Source organism: Bos javanicus, chromosome 7 (genome assembly GCF_032452875.1).
Source record: "Bos javanicus breed banteng chromosome 7, ARS-OSU_banteng_1.0, whole genome shotgun sequence".
NCBI lineage: Eukaryota > Metazoa > Chordata > Mammalia > Artiodactyla > Bovidae > Bos > Bos javanicus.
Window position 1 is genome coordinate 108,394,110 of NC_083874.1, and position 17,649 is coordinate 108,411,758.

Genomic DNA, 17,649 nt, shown 5'->3' on the forward strand with positions numbered 1-17,649 from the left:
CAATAAGTTTTTATTCATTGTATATTCCCAAGGAAAACAAAGGAAAGGGAAAAGGGTCAGCGTGTGTGTTACAAAATGATAGCAAATGGGAAAGGAAGTACCTGGCACAGTAAAATCAGCCATCAAATAAACACTGCCCAGATGGGGTCGCCAAAGCCCAAGGGGCTATGTCTCCTGCAGTTCAGGAATGAGGAGGGATGAGGAAAAGAACAGATGGGTACATGCTTTTCTACCCTCCCTCCCTCCCTCCCCATTAAATTCAAGATTTCATACAAAGCTTTGGTTTCTAGCAGTAAGCATGGAGTTACATTCGTCTGTCTGCTATTAAACAATCTTGTGGCTACTTTGACATAAGTTTCTTGCACCTGCATAAAAGTCCCTGAGTGACTTGGATATACATTCATCTTTCCTTTCGTGGTCTCCCAGCCCCACCTTCTACATGGAAGGCCCCCTTCATTGCTCCTCTCTACCCTTGGAGTTGGTCTTAATCCAACCAAATACATCAGTCCATTTAGCATGAATCACATCAAGGAATGGACAGGACTCGAAATTGGGAACGAGGGATGGAGCAATCTTAGCCTTTTCAGGATTTTTGCACAAATCACTTAATCACAGATACCCCACAAATTAAATGTATAGGTATATGGTCTATTTCGGGGGGGCACAAAGGTGGAAAGAAGAGGGAATAGGAATCTAGTTTTCAGGACAGATCTTGTTTGAAATAGGAAATAGAGGAAGGGGAACACAAAAGAAAGTGTAGTTGAAGACCCCCCCAACTTCAAGAGGGGCCCCCAAGCTTACGTTTCAGATTTCTTTGCCTGGTGCAGAACATTTTGTCAAAGATGCTTTGGCTATTTTTCTCAATATAAAAAGAAGTTTGTAAACAATAAAACCCCAAAAGAACATGGAGAAGACCAACACATTATATTTACACAAACTAGGCCACCTGGCAATCACCAAATCAGCTACTTGTGAAGTCCTACAAAGCCCAGACAAATATAATAACTAGAGGGGGGCAGCAGCTGGGGGAGACAAGGATCAGACACACATCACCCAATGCGTTCTATTGCATTTGCCCCGTGACAACGCAGTGAGGTAGGTCTGCAGTGATCTCACAGCTTGTAAACGAACCCGCCGCCCCCACCGCCCTTTCTCCTTTAGCTGCCATGATACTAATCACTGCTGCAGCAGAGTAGGACCCTGGCTCTGGGAACCACAAAGAAGCCATTGCTGATGGTCTCTCCAGAAGCCAAGAAGGAAAAGCCCAGAATCGTTAAAGATCTTGTCCTTGCTTCACATATCCATCCCTGGGCAGCTCAAGATGGGTACAGAGGCATTGTTCTTAAAAACCTCTCCTTACCAACTTCCATTTCTTATAAAAACACACACACCCTGTTGTGCAGGGTCGGCCTAGCCCAGTCAGGTGGAGGATGGATCTGGTATATAAAGCGAGTCCTGTGCCCTAGGATTATAGATCTGGAACAGGAATCCTTTGCCACACATACAGACGACCTTTGCCTAATCTTGGCTTCCCCTCTCTGCACTTCTTACCTGGCCCAGCTTCTCCTAACTTCTCTGCACCATGTTTTCCTGTTCAGAACAATTTCCAATCTTTCAGTAGGAAGGAGACCAAGTCATGGGGCAACCCAGTTAAAACCTAGTCTCTCATGAAACGCTGAAGGGATTTCAGGAGGACACCATGGCAGAAGAGCCAGCTGTAATTGGCAAAAATGAGGTAGTTCAATAGGCTATACACTCCAAATAGTTGTTCTCTCTGATGATACAGCAACAAAAAGCATTCCTGCTGTGCAGACCCGGAGCTGCTGCTGACTTATCCCTGAGATTGCTCACGTACCTGAGAACACAGTGCAGGAATGAGGGTCTTAGATTAAAATACACAAAAATACAAAACCAGAATATTTATATTATGAAAAAAAGTTAAAATGCACAAGATATGTCATTTGCACACTAGTGCAGTTGGCATCCTGGAGAAAGTGGGACCCAAGGTACAGTCACCCAAGGCAGCAAATAAATAAAATTGAGTTGGCCCAGAATCGGGTAAGAGTGAGCTTAGAAGCAGCAAGTCTCAGCTGTTCCCTCAATTACCCCTTTACCTGTCATCATAACCCATTACTTGGGACAGTTCTTGGCATTCTGTCCCAAGAGGGGGTTATGAGGAGAGAAGACGAGGAAAACCCTGCCGCCCCCCTGAGATGTTTCCTCCCGTGGAATGTAGTGGCTTGTTGGTTGGGTGCATCAATCTGTTCTCCTCTTAATCTTTACACTCTGATATGGGAAATATTATTCCACAATCTTCTTTAAGAGTAAAACAACTTCCCTACCCAGGCCACTTTCAAAAGCTGGAGATTCTGGGGGTGGAGACTCAGATGAAGCATGCAGGGAGGGTTAACCCTCAAAGCCCTCATATGCATTTGGAAAGAGCTAATTGGAGTTTCTTTGCCTCACCCCTTCTTCCCACCAAGAGGGAAGAGGGGGTGATGCTGTGGACTCCAGCCTCAGATATATGGCAGTGCCAGCTGCCCCCTACCCACCCTGTCCCCACTTTCTCCACTCTGCCGATTGATGCCTGCTCCTCAAAGCTTTCTGATCACAAAACGATAGCCCCCACCCACTGTGGCTTCAATTCTGGGCCTCTGGGAGCATGGCAGAGCTATGGATCTCTTCTTCCTCCTCCCGAAAGTAGGCTGGCTTTCCCTGGGAGCTTGCTGGGCCTTCAGTGGGCATGAGGCTACCATATGGTTGATGCTCTGGCAGAAATGGCACTTCTTGGGCTGCGGTGGCAGTTTGCATTCCTTGGCGTGATGGTCTAGACCTGCACAGTTGTAGCACCTGGCTCCCTTTGATCTGCGTTTCTGCATATTCTTCCCTTTAGGCCGCCTTTCACTCCCAATACAGAACACCCCCCCAGGGCCGGTGACTCGGATAGATTCCAGGCCCTTGGCAGACTTCCTAAAGGTGAACTCCACGGCCTCCCCCTCCTTCAGGCTCCGGAAGCCCTCCATGTGCAGCTTACTCTGGTGCACAAAGACATCCACCGGGGGGTCGAGCGCGACCCCTGCGCTGGCGGTCATGGACAGGAAGCCGAACCCCATGCGCACGTTGAACCACTTAGGGATGCCGGCACCGTGCAGCAGCTGCGGCTCCTCTGCCGCGCGGGCCGCGTCCTCCGGCGCCTTAGCGCAGCCACCTGCGAACTGCTCGTGGGACACAGAGCCCATGGTAGTCGGCTGAGCCCGCGGCCCCGGGCCCCTGCTTGGGCGGCTGCTGGCCCCAGAGAAGTCCGGAGGCCCTGACCTCTTTCATAGACTTTTCCGTGTAACTGTAATTGTTGCAAGCTTATGAGGTGTTTCATTAACAGACAGTTTAAATCTTCCTTTATTTTTCTTTATTGAAAAGTTCTTTTAATGAGTGACTGCTTAATTTTCCCAGAGAGCTTTGGGATTAATTCTTCCTACTCGATCCCCCAAAAAAGAGGGGGAAGATTTTGAGAGGTATTGAGCTAAATGTTTAAAGGTATTTTCGGGAGAATTAACTTTCCATTATTATCTATCAGACATTTTTTCTTCCCTGATAGCATCCTTAAAATGCTTACAAGAGTGGTTAGAAGATGTCAGAAGTGAGGGCTGTAGGCTCTGAGAGTCCTGCACTCACCAGGAGTAACTGTGGCACCCAGAGGCCGACCCCCTCTTCCTCGCTTGCAGTGTGTGGCCACCGGAGACGGTTGTCAGCACAGTCTTCCGGTCAGTCACGGCAAGCTGGGATTCCAAGACACTACATAACATGTATTGACTTTTTAAGTTGAAATGTTAGCAGCTAATTTATATATTAACATGCACACATACACATCCTTAATTAAAATCAAGCTATCCACTGGTTTGCAACTTTTCAAAAATTAAGAACTGCCCTGTAATGCTCTATGGAATTGATGCTTGTCAGATATGTAAGTTTTTTTTTAACTAAGTTTAAAGACAAATTTTTCTGTCTGTCTAGGTCTTATGTTGCTCCTTGAATATAAATAATGCTTATAGTTTCTTACATTATTATTTTATAGCGTTTTACTTAGATTGTGCAGATTTTAAGATTTTATTCCATCTGTAGGTTTTTTTCCTTATTGTTTGGTGGGACCTGATTATTTTTTTATCTTGATTAGATTGGCTGAAGCTCTTACTAGTTTCGTTGGTTTTTGTACCCCCACTTGTTTCCTAAAAAACTTTTTGCATTGTACTGATATTTACTCTTGACTTTTCTGTTTTTATTTAATTCCTTCTGCCTTTTTTTAAACGAATGCTAAATGGGCCAGTTGATTTACTTGAACAAGAAGTATTTCTCTCTCTGTATTTGCCTTTTAGCACTGCTCTTAACCAGCATTCACATTTTTATGTGTTATTTTGTTAATATGATACTTTTTCCTAAATCATCTGTAACTGTATTATTGTTTTCTTTTGCCATATATCTGGGTATGTATAACTTATTACTAAATTTTTCATCTATCAGTTCAAATACTTTTCATCTTATCTGTTTTGCTCTTACTAATTAGTTTTATTTCATTTCCTTATAATTCAGTTATCTAGTTGTTTCTGGTCTCTCTTTGGCATATGCTTTTTAATTTTTTTGTTATATTTACTGTATTTTATGTGATTTTTTCAAGGTTTTTTCTTCCCACTTCACATTCAGTTATTGGTCATGTAGAGCCTGTTCTTTTCTGGCTTCAAATGCATGGTTTTAACTATGCTTTTTAATTACCCTTTAGTTCTGGATTCTTTATATTGTTGTTTATGTGTCCAGACATTTTCTCTTCTTTTTTTAAACCCATCCCATGAGGAATAACATGTATCCACACCTGGAATTTGTTTCAAAACAGAGAGTGTGACTTCAATCACATCCCTTCCTTTTCTGACCGGATGCTGCTTGCATCTCATTCACCTGGTTTCCTTTTAGGAAATGGTCTCCAAACACAGAAGTCACATCTTTGATTTTCCTGCCCCAGGTCAGACAGGTCAGCTGTTATCTGAGCCCAGCCAGTCAGTATATTATTTCCCAGGATTTTCAGTCCGTGGAGAGTGACGTGAAGGTAGACAGCTGAAAGGAAGGGAACAGGACGGAGGGGAGGTTGGGATCGTCCCTTGGAGCACTGGTGGGTTCACAAGAGGCTTCCTGCCCTGTGGCAGAGCCCCTGTTGTGCCTGTGGCATGCCTTCTCATTGTTTCCAGTCCTCTGTTTAGCCTGGACTTGTAGCTTGCCCTCAGTCCTGTGTGCCCACGACAGCCTCCCGAATACATTTCCCATTCAGAGTCAGTCAGTGTTGCTTGTGGGGAAGAAAGCTAGCTGATATGTTGTTGTTTGGAGAAGGCAATGGCACCCCACTCCAGTACTCTTGCCTGGAAAATCCCATGGATGGAGGAGCCTGGTAGGCTGCAGTCCATGGGGTCACTAAGAGTCGGACACGACTGAGCGACTTCACTTGCATTTTTCACTTTCATGCATTGGAGAAGGAAACGGCAGCCCACTCCAGTGTTCTTGCCTGGAGAATGCCAGGGACGGGGGAGCCTGGTGGCTGCCGTCTCTGGGGTCACACAGAGTCGGACACGACTGAAGCGACTCAGCAGCAGCATGTCGTTGTTATTCAGTCACTCAGCTGCCCCTGCTCTTTATGACCCCAGAGACTGCAGCACACCAGGCTTCCCTGGCCTTCAGCATCTCTCCTGAGTTTTCTCAAGCTCATGTCCACTGAGTCAGTGATGCTATCTGACCACCGCACCCTCTGTCACTCCTTCTCCTCTTGTCCTCAAACTTTCCCAGCATCAGAGTCTTTTCCAGAGTCGGCTTTTTGAATCAGGTGGCCAAAGTATTGGAGCTTCAGCTTCAGAACCAGTCCTTTCAGTGAATATTCAGGGTTGATTTCCTTTAGGGTTGACTGGTTTCACCTCTTTGCAGTCCAAGGGACTCTCAAGAGTCTTCTCCAGCACCACAGTTTGAAAGCATCAGTTCTTTGGTGCTCAGCTTTCTTTATAGTCCAACTCTCACGTCCATACATGACAGCTGGAAAAACCATAGCTTTGACTAGACGGACCTTTGTTGGCAAAGTGATATTTCTGCTTTTTAATACACTGTCGAGATTTGTCATAGCTGTTCTTCCAAGAAGCAAGCGTCTTTTGATTTTGTGGCTGCAGTCACCATCCACAGTGATTTTGGAGTCCCAAGAAAATGAAATCTGACACTGTTTCCACATTTTCTCCATCTATTTGCCAAGAAGTGATGGGACCGGATGCCATTATCTTTGTTTTTTGAACGTTGAGTTTTAAGAAAGCTGTTTCACTCTCCTTCACTTTCATCAAGAGGCTCTTTAGTTCTTCTTCACTTTCTGCTGTAAGGGTGGTGTCATCTGCATATCTAAGGTTATTGATATTTCTCCCAGCTATCTTGATTCCAGCTTGTGCTTCCTCCAGCCCAGCATTTCACTTAATGTGCTCTGCATAGACGTTAAATAAGCAGGGTGACAACATACAGCCTTGGCATACTCCTTTCCCACTTTTGAACTAGTCCGTTGTTCCATGTCCAGTTCTAACTGTTGCTTCTTGACCTTTATACAGGTTTCTCAGGAGGCAGGTCAGGTGGTCTTAACAAGGTCCCATCTTGTTAAGAGTTTTCCACAGTTTGTGGTGATCTACACAGTCAAAGGCTTTATCATAGTCAATGAAGCAGAAGTAGATGTTTTAGCTGAAATATTTCTCCTCAAATCCTTTGTTGGAGAGCAGGGTTCCAGAAAGGAAAAAAAAAAGACACATACGTTTGTTTGCATTTTTTTAAATTCTGAGCTTATACTATTAACATTACTGACATCTATAACATTATTAACATCTAGTGACATTACTGATAGAATTTTGTTTTGACTGCTAGTGTAATGGTTATGCAATGGTTTGTTTTTCCCTTTTTGAAGATGAATCTATGGATTAAATGTCTGTAGCTAAATTTGCAAGCTAGCTGTTGCAGAGAAGAACCTGTTAATTCTAGCAGAGTTCTCTGTAAGCTTTTATTGTCCCTGAAGAATACCAATTGATTATGGGAATTTAACAGAAACATAGCTCAAGTGATCTTCATAATCTATGCTAGCAATGACTTGTTTAATTCTTCCCCCTGTGGTAGCAGTATTCAGCTCTATAAGCTTTTTAAAATGAAAAATCTAGTTAACTAAAAGGAGATTCATGCAGACAACATCTACCTTCTTTATTTTATGTGACTCAATCAAGTATAGTCATGGTTCCTACTTGTAACACATAGACAGTGGATTTAACAGAAACTGCCTTGTTATCATCAGCCCATTTTCTGTCTACTCTTGTTTTATTTTGAAAATAACTGGTATGTTAACATTCTTTTTACTTTTTAAACTTCATATTTGAATATTTTTTAGCTAAATTCAGTTTAAATACTATGTGATATTTATAATACATAGAAATGTGGACCCTTATTCAAACAGCTGAAACGTTATTAGCCTTAGCATTTCCTTTGACTGTCACCCAGCATATTACATATTCATTTTCCCTCTGGGCTCTGAGATATTGAAGGGGTTTTTACATAGCATTTGCTTCTGCTACTGAGACCAGTGTTGAAGTAAGAAGCCCATTGCACTGTTGGAACCTAGAACAGTTTATGTGTTTGCCAGTATCTTGACCAGCTTCTCTGTGTGGACCTCTGATATGAAACAAGGCTCCAAATATATGTGTTAGATATTGTCTTGACCAGGCTTCTGGATTACATTGCTTTGCCAGGCCTGCAGTCTTTCATCCTTCTACCATTCCCTTACATCTTTTTTTCCTAGGTTTATAGTTTAGTAAACCTTCCACCCTGTCCTAATAACTATCTCTGCTTATTGAAATCAGAGGAATGTTTGAGGTTGCTTTCTTAAATAATACAATTGCAAACATATTGCAAACTTACATACATTCTATATCTTGAGTTCACTAGGAAAAATAACCTTTTAAAGTTCTTACACTAGCTAATTTATTATACATTTTATACAGGTCAGATTTTATGGTATTTAAGGAAAGGCTGCTATAAAATTTGCAGAGCAATGAGAAGTTACAGTGTGTCTTGTGATGTTCAGAGTAAATTGCAGGTTTGGATCGAATTTAGAGCCTAAAGATACATAGCGTTTCATCAAAGGAGTCAAAGCAGTGCCCGGTGTCTCAGATGACTTTGATTCTAGTAGTGAAGCAGAGGTGTAGGTTTATTTCAGAAAGTACGTACTCCGTCCCGGCGCCTGCCCTCCAGTCCTGGCTCGTCCCTCCCCCTCTCATTCAGTTCATCACTGGCTTCCGCTGCATCAGATAGGGGCAAAAGCCTGGAGCGCTGATGAGCTGCTCTGTCTGTGGGTACTCTTCAGTCCTCCTAGGGGATTTCTTTGCAGTGTTGACGCTGACCACTCCATTCGCCTTGAAATTCTTTCCTTTTTTGGTCTTCTGTGGCCCAGAGCTCTTCTCCTGGCCCCAGGCGTGTATGGCTGAACAGTGCTTTTTCTTCCCCTTCGTGACTCCCTCCTCTGCCCCTTCCTACACACTCCAGCTCTCACCCGTGTGCAGCTGCTGCTTCTCCTCTTCAGTCTGTGGGTGATTCCACACCGCTGTTTTAATTTCCAAGTGTGCAGGCTAAAGTTCCAACCTCACTTTCTTCTTCCTTAGTCAAGGGTAAGAGTAACACCTAACACTGAGTGGTTACTCTACTCAGTGTAGAAGGCATATTCTCAACAGTGCTATGTATTCATTCAGCTGGTCCTAGGTCATTCCTGCATGCTGAGATCCTGCATTTTCCTCATTCTCCTTCTGGGGAGACCAGCCAGAGGGGGTCAGGAGTGTGCCTCGGGTCCCGGTGTAGGAGCCTGCCCGTGTCTTCTTGGCTTCAGATGCCTCAGTGACATCCAGCGTCCACAGGCCCAGTGCGGCCCCTCCACTGGGCACATCCTTGCTTGGCCCGGTTCCCGCTCACCTGTCTGCCCTTCCCTCCATCACTTCTCCCCTCACACACCTCTTTAAGCCCCGCTGAACCACGTGGATGTCCTCAGTCACAGTTATTCTCTCCTTCTTAGGAATTTGCTCATGAGTTTAGCTGAGAATTTTTTTTTTCCTTTTGTGCATTGGATAATCTCAATGCTGTTTATTCTTTAAGACTCAACTGAAATATTGCCTCAGCTCTGAAGCCTTCCCTTATTTTCTCCTTCGTCTATTCAGCAAGTATTTACTGTGCTAGACTCCAGGGATACAAGAAGTGAATTAGAGATACCTGGTCCCAGCCCTCAGGGCAGGGAAGGGAAAACAATGTAATTAACACAGTATCACAATAAAGTCTTTCCTTCTATGGAAACAAGGGGGTCTTGGAAAGCTTCCTGAAGCAAGTGGTATTCAAGTTGAAATTGGAAAGCTATTAGAATAGCCAATAGCAGAGGGTGGGGAAAGGATTCCAGGTTATGAGAGGAGAATTGTGATTATGGGCCAGGGATTCGGAAGAACGTGGCCTGTTCCGACGCCTGAAAGAAGTTTATTAGGCTGCAGCAGAGCAGGGGAGGGTGTGTGTGCAGGGCTGAGCACAGTGCAGTGCTCAGGGAGGTGCAGATTAAAACTGCTTCCAGGTGCTATCTAGAGCCCCTGAAAGGGGACACAGTCAGAAGGACTGAAAGCTCCAGGGCTTGGGAAGGGTGCGGTGACTGTAGCTCTCTGACACTGCTAGTGGGAATATAAAATGAGAAATTACTTCCTGAAAGGCTGCCTGAGTTTTCCAAAGTTAAGTATTCATCAACTTTCCAAGACCTTCTTGTTCGCATAGAAGGAACCTGCTTTACTGTGATACAGTTTTCATTCCATTGTCTTCCCTCCCCTGCCGTGAGGGCTGGGACCAGGTAAGTCTAGTTCCTGGGGGCTCCCTCCTAGGAATTTATCCAAGAAAAATAAAAACATGTTCACAAAAAAGACTTACATAGACATTTTCATAGCAGAATCTTTTATAATGACTTCAAACTGGAAACAGTTCAAATATCCATCAACAGAATAATGAATTAAAATTTTGTGCCGTATTTAAACAATGAATTATCACTCGGCCATGAAAAGTAATGTTACTGAAATATACAGAAATATGGATGAATCTAACAAACATGTTAGCAAAAGAGTCCTGATAGCAAAGCACATTGTACGACTCTGCTTTGTGACGTCTGAGAGTAGCTCATCTGTTGGGATAGGAATCGCAAGGTAAGGATGTCACTTTCTGGTTGTTATTGTTGGGGGGAATTGATTGGAAAAGGGCAGAAGGGACATCTCTGAATAGCTTATGTCTTATTTTCGGTAGTAATGGGTACAATTTTGGGCAGTAACGGGTATAAACAGTTGTCAAAATACATCAAACTGAACACATGTATATTATGTGTTGGCTATATCTCAATTATAAATACTTTAGCAAAAATGGTCAGCCATAACAATGATATATGTCTATTTATTGACATGGAAAGATGTTTATGGTAGATCAGATCAGATCAGTCGCTCAGTCGTGTCCGACTCTTTGCGACCCCATGAATCGCAGCACGCCAGGTCTCCCTGTCCATCACCAACTCCCGGAGTTCACTCAGACTCACGTCCATCGAGTCAGTGATGCCATCCAGCCATCTCATCCTCTGTCGTCCCCTTCTCCTCTTGCCCCCAATCCCTCCCAGCATCAGAGTCTTTTCCAATGAGTCTACTCTTCGCATGAGGTGGCCAAAGTATAGTATTAAGTAAAATAAACTGGTTAAAAACTATGTCTACCATAACCCTTTATGTCTTTATAGAAGGACATTAAGAGTGAAATTTTCAATTTTATTCTTCAACTTCATGTATTTTCTGATTTATTTGAATGAGAATTTTATTGCTTTTATTTTTAAAAAATGAGAAAATGAAATACTATTTATTATACAATGAAATATTTAAAGTATATCTTATTGAAATTTTACAGAAGCTATTAGTTAAACCATCTAATATGATAAATATTCTTAAATGAAATTTCATGACTATTTTATGCTATAGTTTTGTTTGTTTTTAGTGCTTAAAAGAAATCAGGGTAGTATGGCATTTATAGTTTAGAGAACAGTTTAATTCATATTTTAACATAAGTCTGAACATATAAAGGGTACACAGTGAAAGGTAAGGTGCTGACGACTCCTGTTTCTTTGTCATGTAACTTCACAGGAGGCAGCTATTGTGATCAGATATATATAATTTATACAGAAATAGGAAAAGATACGTTCATGTACATATATGCAAAGACACGTTCTTATGCATTATGCAAATGACAGCATGCCACGCACATTGTGCTTTTTTTAAGTGCATCTTTTTTATTGTAGTGTAATGTATATAACCCCAAATTTATCATTTTAATGTTTCTCTGTGTGACATTCGCTGGCATTACATATATTCACATTGTTTTGCAACATACCCATCGCCCATCTCCAGAACTTTTTCATCATCTTAGATTGAAATGCTGTACCTGTTACACAGTAACTCCCCAGGCCCCTTCAGTCTGGCCTGGCAATCACCATTCTGCCTCTGTCAGTTTCACCCTGCAGGTGAAATCATACAATGCTTGTTTTTTTTGTGTCTGCCGTATTTCAGTTACCATAATGTGTTTGAGGTTCATTCATACTGAAGCATGTGTCAATTCCCTCCTTTTCCAGGGCTGCATCGTGTTCCGTTGCATGAATATGCTGTGTTTTGTTTGTTCATTCGTCCATCAGTGGGCGTTTGGATTGTTTCTACCTTTGGGCAAAAATGCTGCGATGAGCATGAGTATGTAAATGCCAGTTTGAGTCCTTCCTTTCGTTCTTCTGTGTGTATACCCAGAAGTGGAATTGCTGGGTCCTGTGACAGTTCTAAGCTTCAGTGCTCACAGAGCCCCCACGCAGGTCCCCGCACAAGCTGCGCCACTTCACGTCGCCACTAGTAGTGCTGGAGGTTTCCAGCTTCTCTGCATTTCTTATCAACACCTGTTTCCTGGTTTTCTTTTCTTTTTTTTTTATAATAGCCATCCTAATGAGTTTTGTACCATGCTTTTTAAACTTAATATATCTCAGAGAATCTTTCAGGAATCTTTCTTTTTTAAAGACTGTATACAAGTCTTTGCTATGAGTGGGCCTTAATTTAACTTCTCCTGATTAATGGCCCTGTATTTTCTTTTACAGTCTCTTGTGAATGCATGGAGTATATCTTTATATTTAGTGTATACAGTCGACCCTTGATAATCCTCAGAGGATTGGTTGCAGAGCCTGCCTCGGATACCAAAATCCTTACATGAAATTGAGTAATATTTGCATTTAACCTACACACATTTCTCCTGCATACTTGAAACCATCTCCAGATTACTTACAATATTTAGTACAATGTAAATGTTATGTTGATCAGTTCAGTTCAGTTCAGTTCAGTCGCTCAGTCATGTCCAACTTTTTGCAGCCCCTTGAACCATAGCACGCCAGGCCTCCCTGTCCATCACCAACTCCCAGAGTCCACCCAAACCCATGTCCATTGAGTTGGTGATGCCATCCAGCCATCTCATCCTCTGTCGTCCCCTTCTCCTCCTGGCCCTCAATTTTTCCCAGCATCAGGGTCTTTTCAAATGAGTCAGCTCTTCGTATCAGGTGGCCAAAGTACTGGAGTTTCAGCTTCAACATCAGTCCTTCCAGTGAACACCCATGGCTGATCTCCTTTAGAATGGACTGGTTGGATCTCCTTGCAGTCCAAGGGACTCTCAAGAGTCTTCTCCAACACCACAGTTCAAAAGCATCAATTCTTCGGCACTCAGCCTTCTTCACAGTCCAACTTTCACATCCATACATGACCACTGGAAAAAACCATAGCCTTGACTAGATGGATCTTTCTTGTCAAAGTAATGTCTCTGCTTTTTAATATTCTGTCTAGGTTGGTCATAACTTTCCTTCCAAGGAGTAAGCGTCTTTTAATTTCATGGCTGCAATGACCATCTGCAGTGAATTTGGAGCCCAGAAAAATAAAGTCTGACACTGTTTCCACTGTTTCCCCGTCTATTTGCCATGAAGTGTTAATAGTTGTCAGTGTAATGTCAGTGCTGTGTAAATAGTGGCTAGTGTGCGGCAAATTCAATTTTGCTTTTGGGACTTCCTGGAAGCTTTTTCTTTTTAAAATTTTCCTTCAGAAGTTGGTTCAGTGTGCGGACACAGAGCCTGCAGATATGTAGGGCTGACTGTACAGTGCTTTTGTTTATTTTTATCTATTTTCTGACTTCATTTTAATGAGCATAGATAAAAGTATATATGCATTTTAAAATTTGATAGTTATTGCTAGTCTTAAGTAACAATACCTTTTTCTAAACATCCTTGACATCACAGTGTGTTGTACAACTTTTTGATCTCATTTGCATTTCCTTATGAGTGACATTAAACTTCTTTTCATTTTTAGCAGCTAGTTATTTCTGAAATATCTGCTTCATATTTTTTGTTTGCATTTCTTTGGGGTTGTTGGTATTCTTTTCTAATAGGAACACCGAGATTTAAATGGTTAGCAAAACAGATATGATTCCTGCCTTTGTGAGCTGGTAGTCTGCTGGGGGACAAAGACCGTGAACATGAAAATGTGTTATTAAATTTTGTGAAAAGTGCCATGAAGAAAAGTTTTGGGTTTTATGCAAGATAACAATTTAGGTGGGGTTTGGGTGGAGTGTGTGTTGGCCAGAGAGGCTCCTAATGGATGCATTACGAGCCAGTGAGGCAAATATTGGGAGAGGATCCTCCAGACAGAGAGAGCATAGACTGCAAACTCAGAGACAGGATATGGTTGGAGTGAAGTGAGGAGGAGATGAGGACAGATGACTCACTGGCTGTTTGCCCCTCATATATCCTCTAAAGGTGGGCATCGACAATACTCAGAAGAATACGGTGAGTTTCCCGATTTATTATCTGAGGAGTTTTAAGAGAAAACTTATTTTTACTCTCTTATTAAATACTTCTCATGAAAGGCATATAAATCTGATGAGCAAATGTTTTTAAATTATTAATTGATTCATTGGGAGCCTCCATCTTTTTAAATTTTCCATTTAACTAGTTTTTTATTTAAGAATGAATCCCTGTGTATCATCATGTGTTATTTCATATTTCCCTAGATGTATGATTACAAATTCAACTCTTTTTATCATGTGAAATTAATTTGTGATTCTTTGATGCTGGCAAAATGATGCATTGTTTGCTACTAAGTTATCTGTAACAGTTTCCCCGTTTGGGGAAGAAAGCTCTTGACGTCTGTCCTTCTGTGTGTGACCAAAGTCTGAATGTGTGATGTGTCTACACGGAGGAGAGGAACTCTCAGAGAAAAGGGCTTGCCGCTTCCTGTGCTTGGCGAGTAGATTCACTCTTCACAGCACAGTGAGCTTGACAGAGATGCTCGGCTTACTTTTGATCAGTATCTTCTAAAGCTTTTTATATCAAGCTTTCAAGCAGAGAAATTGTAGAAACAGAGAAGTGCATAGTGGCTTACAGATCAGCTCTTTCAAAAAGTAAAATAAGGGTGTTGTTAATTGTGAAAGTTAGTGCCTGGCTTCCTATTTTCTGGACTTGTTGCACGTACGTACTCCTTTCTCTCCGTCTCTTTCCTTGTCTTTTCATTTGTTTCTAGATCTCTTGTTTATTAGGAAATGTTAGGAAGGGCATTCATGCAAAAAATTAACCAGAAACCAGAGAGTGTCTTGGCAGAAATTAAACAATAAGACCCTATGAGATGAGTGCAGCATTTTTGATTTTGCATTTCCTTGTTTTTTTTTTCAAAGTGATAATAGTGGTTGTTACTGGGGAGTTAGATCTGGGTAACTTTGTTTACAGTTTCTTCATCCTTTAAGTTTATCATTAGCACAGTAGGCATCGCTCTCCTAAAAGCAGTGTACGGAGCTTGCTTGCTTGTTTTTCAGAAAGCACCTCTTACTGGAGTGTCGTTGATTTGCAGTGTTGTATTAGTTCCAGGTACATAGCAGTGATTCAGGTACGCGTATATTTGTATATGAATACGTATATGCTTTTTCAGATTCTTCTTCATTTCAGGTTATTGTGAGATATGTGTTTCCCTGTGCCGTACAGTAGGTCCTTATTGCTGTACTGCCCTGACAGTTGCAGGGAAATGGCTCAATTCATGCTTGTTGAGTGCTAAGTGAATGGAAATATTACTTGGGAACACCTGTATTTGCTCTAAGTAGCTTCTTCTCTGTTTCCCGTTACTTGATTTTAAAAAATTATGAAAGTGTCAAATGTACAGCTTGCAGTCTGTCTTAACTTTATTTTGTTTCATAACAATGGCAGTTTTAAATATGGTGCTTTTTGTAGGATAGCATGGCCTTTCTGCTATTGCTTATAAATATTTTTCCTGGTTAGTTCCTGGAGTGTTACTTCTGCGAGACTGTCAGGACCGCGTCTTGTCCCCGTCACTACACGATGCTGACGGCTGCTGTGCTTCATTAGGTCGATGTCTGCATGTTTATTTGGACCGTTTTGTTTTGTCATTCCTCAGATGCTTCCTAAGCGCTTATTGCATATGTCCTAGAAATCAGGGGTGTACATGGCAAGTTTGTGCACTGCTGCAATTTTTACGTGTTCATGGGTCTTTTTTTTGAACTGGTCAAGTGGCAGTTTTGCTTAACACAGCGAGTACATTTTATTGAGCCTGGCCTTCCTGCCTGGGAGACTGTCCGGTTTATAGTCCGGTTCTCAGCATTCCTATGTGTGGACTAGAGAGTGAAATAGTACTCACTAACCTGGTTATCTGGCCAGGTGTCCGTCTTAAATCATGCTGTCTATCCTCCCCATTCTGTTCTACGGGTTAGAGAAACTGTGCTGAGAAAAGCTAAAACCTGTGTTCTTCCTGGCTTGCTGTTATGACACCACTTACGCCTCTTGTGACTGCCTCATGTAGTTTTTGTTAAAAATCTGTTTGAGCCACTGCACATGTCAGCTGTTTGTCTTCCATGACAGAGCATCTTGGCTTTCTTACGAGCTTGTTTCAAATCACTCTGAAGATTTGAAAAACCAACTGTAATCCATGCTTCCCCAGTACTTTAATAGCTATTTTAATAATATAAATATTTGTAAAATTTATTTCTCAACTTTATATTCTGACCCACTGATGTGTCTGTTTCTAAGTTGCAGTTATATGGTAGCTTTTTAAGCTGTAAAAATGCCTTTTACCAAGCAGAGGTGCGGGTTGCTCTTGATGACTCTCTCCTAGGTGGTTTCAGGAGATAGTTGCAGATTTATTTTTATCTCTAACATTTCTTATTGGCCTCAGTTTCCTCTTACACTTTCCTTCTACTTGTTCCTTAACTCTCCTTTGACTGTTTTCTCCAAATTTCCTATCCTTTTCTATTTCCTCTTTGTGCCGTTTCTTCAAGATGTAATCTGTATATTGGCCTTTTCCCCTAAACTTAGTTTTCTTTTTTGTTAGTTTCTTTTGACTGCCTCATTGTCACATCAAATAGCCTTATCCAAATTTATATGTATCACACTGTAAATTGTAGAATGACTCCCTTCTCAGCTGAGCTGCACTGTGTGAGCAGCACCAGTCTCTGAGACACCTGGAATCCAATCCCGTGTCAGACGTGCTTTAGTGCTCGCTCTTATTTCAGGCGTTTCTTGATTCCCGCTGATGCTTCCTCAAGCGTCTCCTCTTTCTCCTTCCTCGTTCATTTCTCATACATAAGCCACAGTCCAGATCGTGTCACTTCATACCTACATTATTCACCCCTTTTTAGCTGACCCTTCCCTGTCCAATTTATTTGCCTATGTCTTTGCACTGCAGCCAATCAAAAGCTTTATGTTAATACTGATTTTAAACTGAGAATCTCATTCATGGATTCCCTATTCATCTAGCAACAGAGTGCCCATTATATGCCACGTAAGTTTCTCGGTGCTGGCCTGGAGAAGTGAACAAAGCAGCACGTCCTGGTCCCTTCTGTCCTGGAGCTGATATTGTAGCGGTTGGTAGGACAAGGAAGGATGGGTATCCTGGAGGCTTCTGTGGGTGGGTTTATTTGATCTGAGAAAGGAAAGACAGGAGAAAATAGCTAAGAAAATTATGAAAAGCAGTTAAATGAGCAGGGGCTTTCACGCCTCCCCTGTGTTACAGATGGGATAGTCTTTAATCACTGTGTACAGATAAGAATTCAGTCTCTAATCTCAGTAGTATCTTAGGCATCATGGGGAGGGAAAGGGGTAAAGTATTTACAAATGGAGTTGAAGAAATTTAATATGCATGATTATTTGCTGGCTTGGCTGTTTCTTGGAGCCTATTTATGCTTATGGGACACGAAATATGTAGCAAAATAAAACTGGCAGAAATAGGTGAAAAATTCCATTGTCTGAGTGATTTTTTTTCCCCATTTAATCTTAATAGTATTCAGATTAGTTACTTTATAGTTTCTATCCTCTGTTCAGGAGAAGCACAGAATTTGTTTTGGCCAGTTTATTTGTGATGTTTTCCAAAAGATCTGTTTACTGAAATACTGAGCTAAGGTGGCTAGAGATTAAACTCCAAATCTTTCCTGACATCTCAGGCTTCCAAGTCCTGGCCATAGGTATAAGGGGCTGGGGCTGCCGTGGCCTCTAGAGTGTGG

General features: G+C 42.0%; 2 protein-coding genes across 4 annotated transcripts in view; one reads left to right on the top strand and one right to left on the bottom strand.

The window, feature by feature from the left end:
* The window catches only part of MAN2A1 (mannosidase alpha class 2A member 1), a 213,384-nt gene that overhangs the window by 68,604 nt on the left and 127,131 nt on the right, over window positions 1-17,649 (top strand). The window lies entirely within an intron of this gene.
* On the bottom strand, window positions 1,937-3,499 carry LOC133251744 (protein lin-28 homolog A-like). Its single transcript, XM_061424534.1, is given in 2 exon segments — window positions 1,937-2,717; window positions 2,720-3,499. Coding segments are annotated over 2 exon segments (597 nt in total). The 5' UTR covers window positions 3,240-3,499; the 3' UTR covers window positions 1,937-2,640.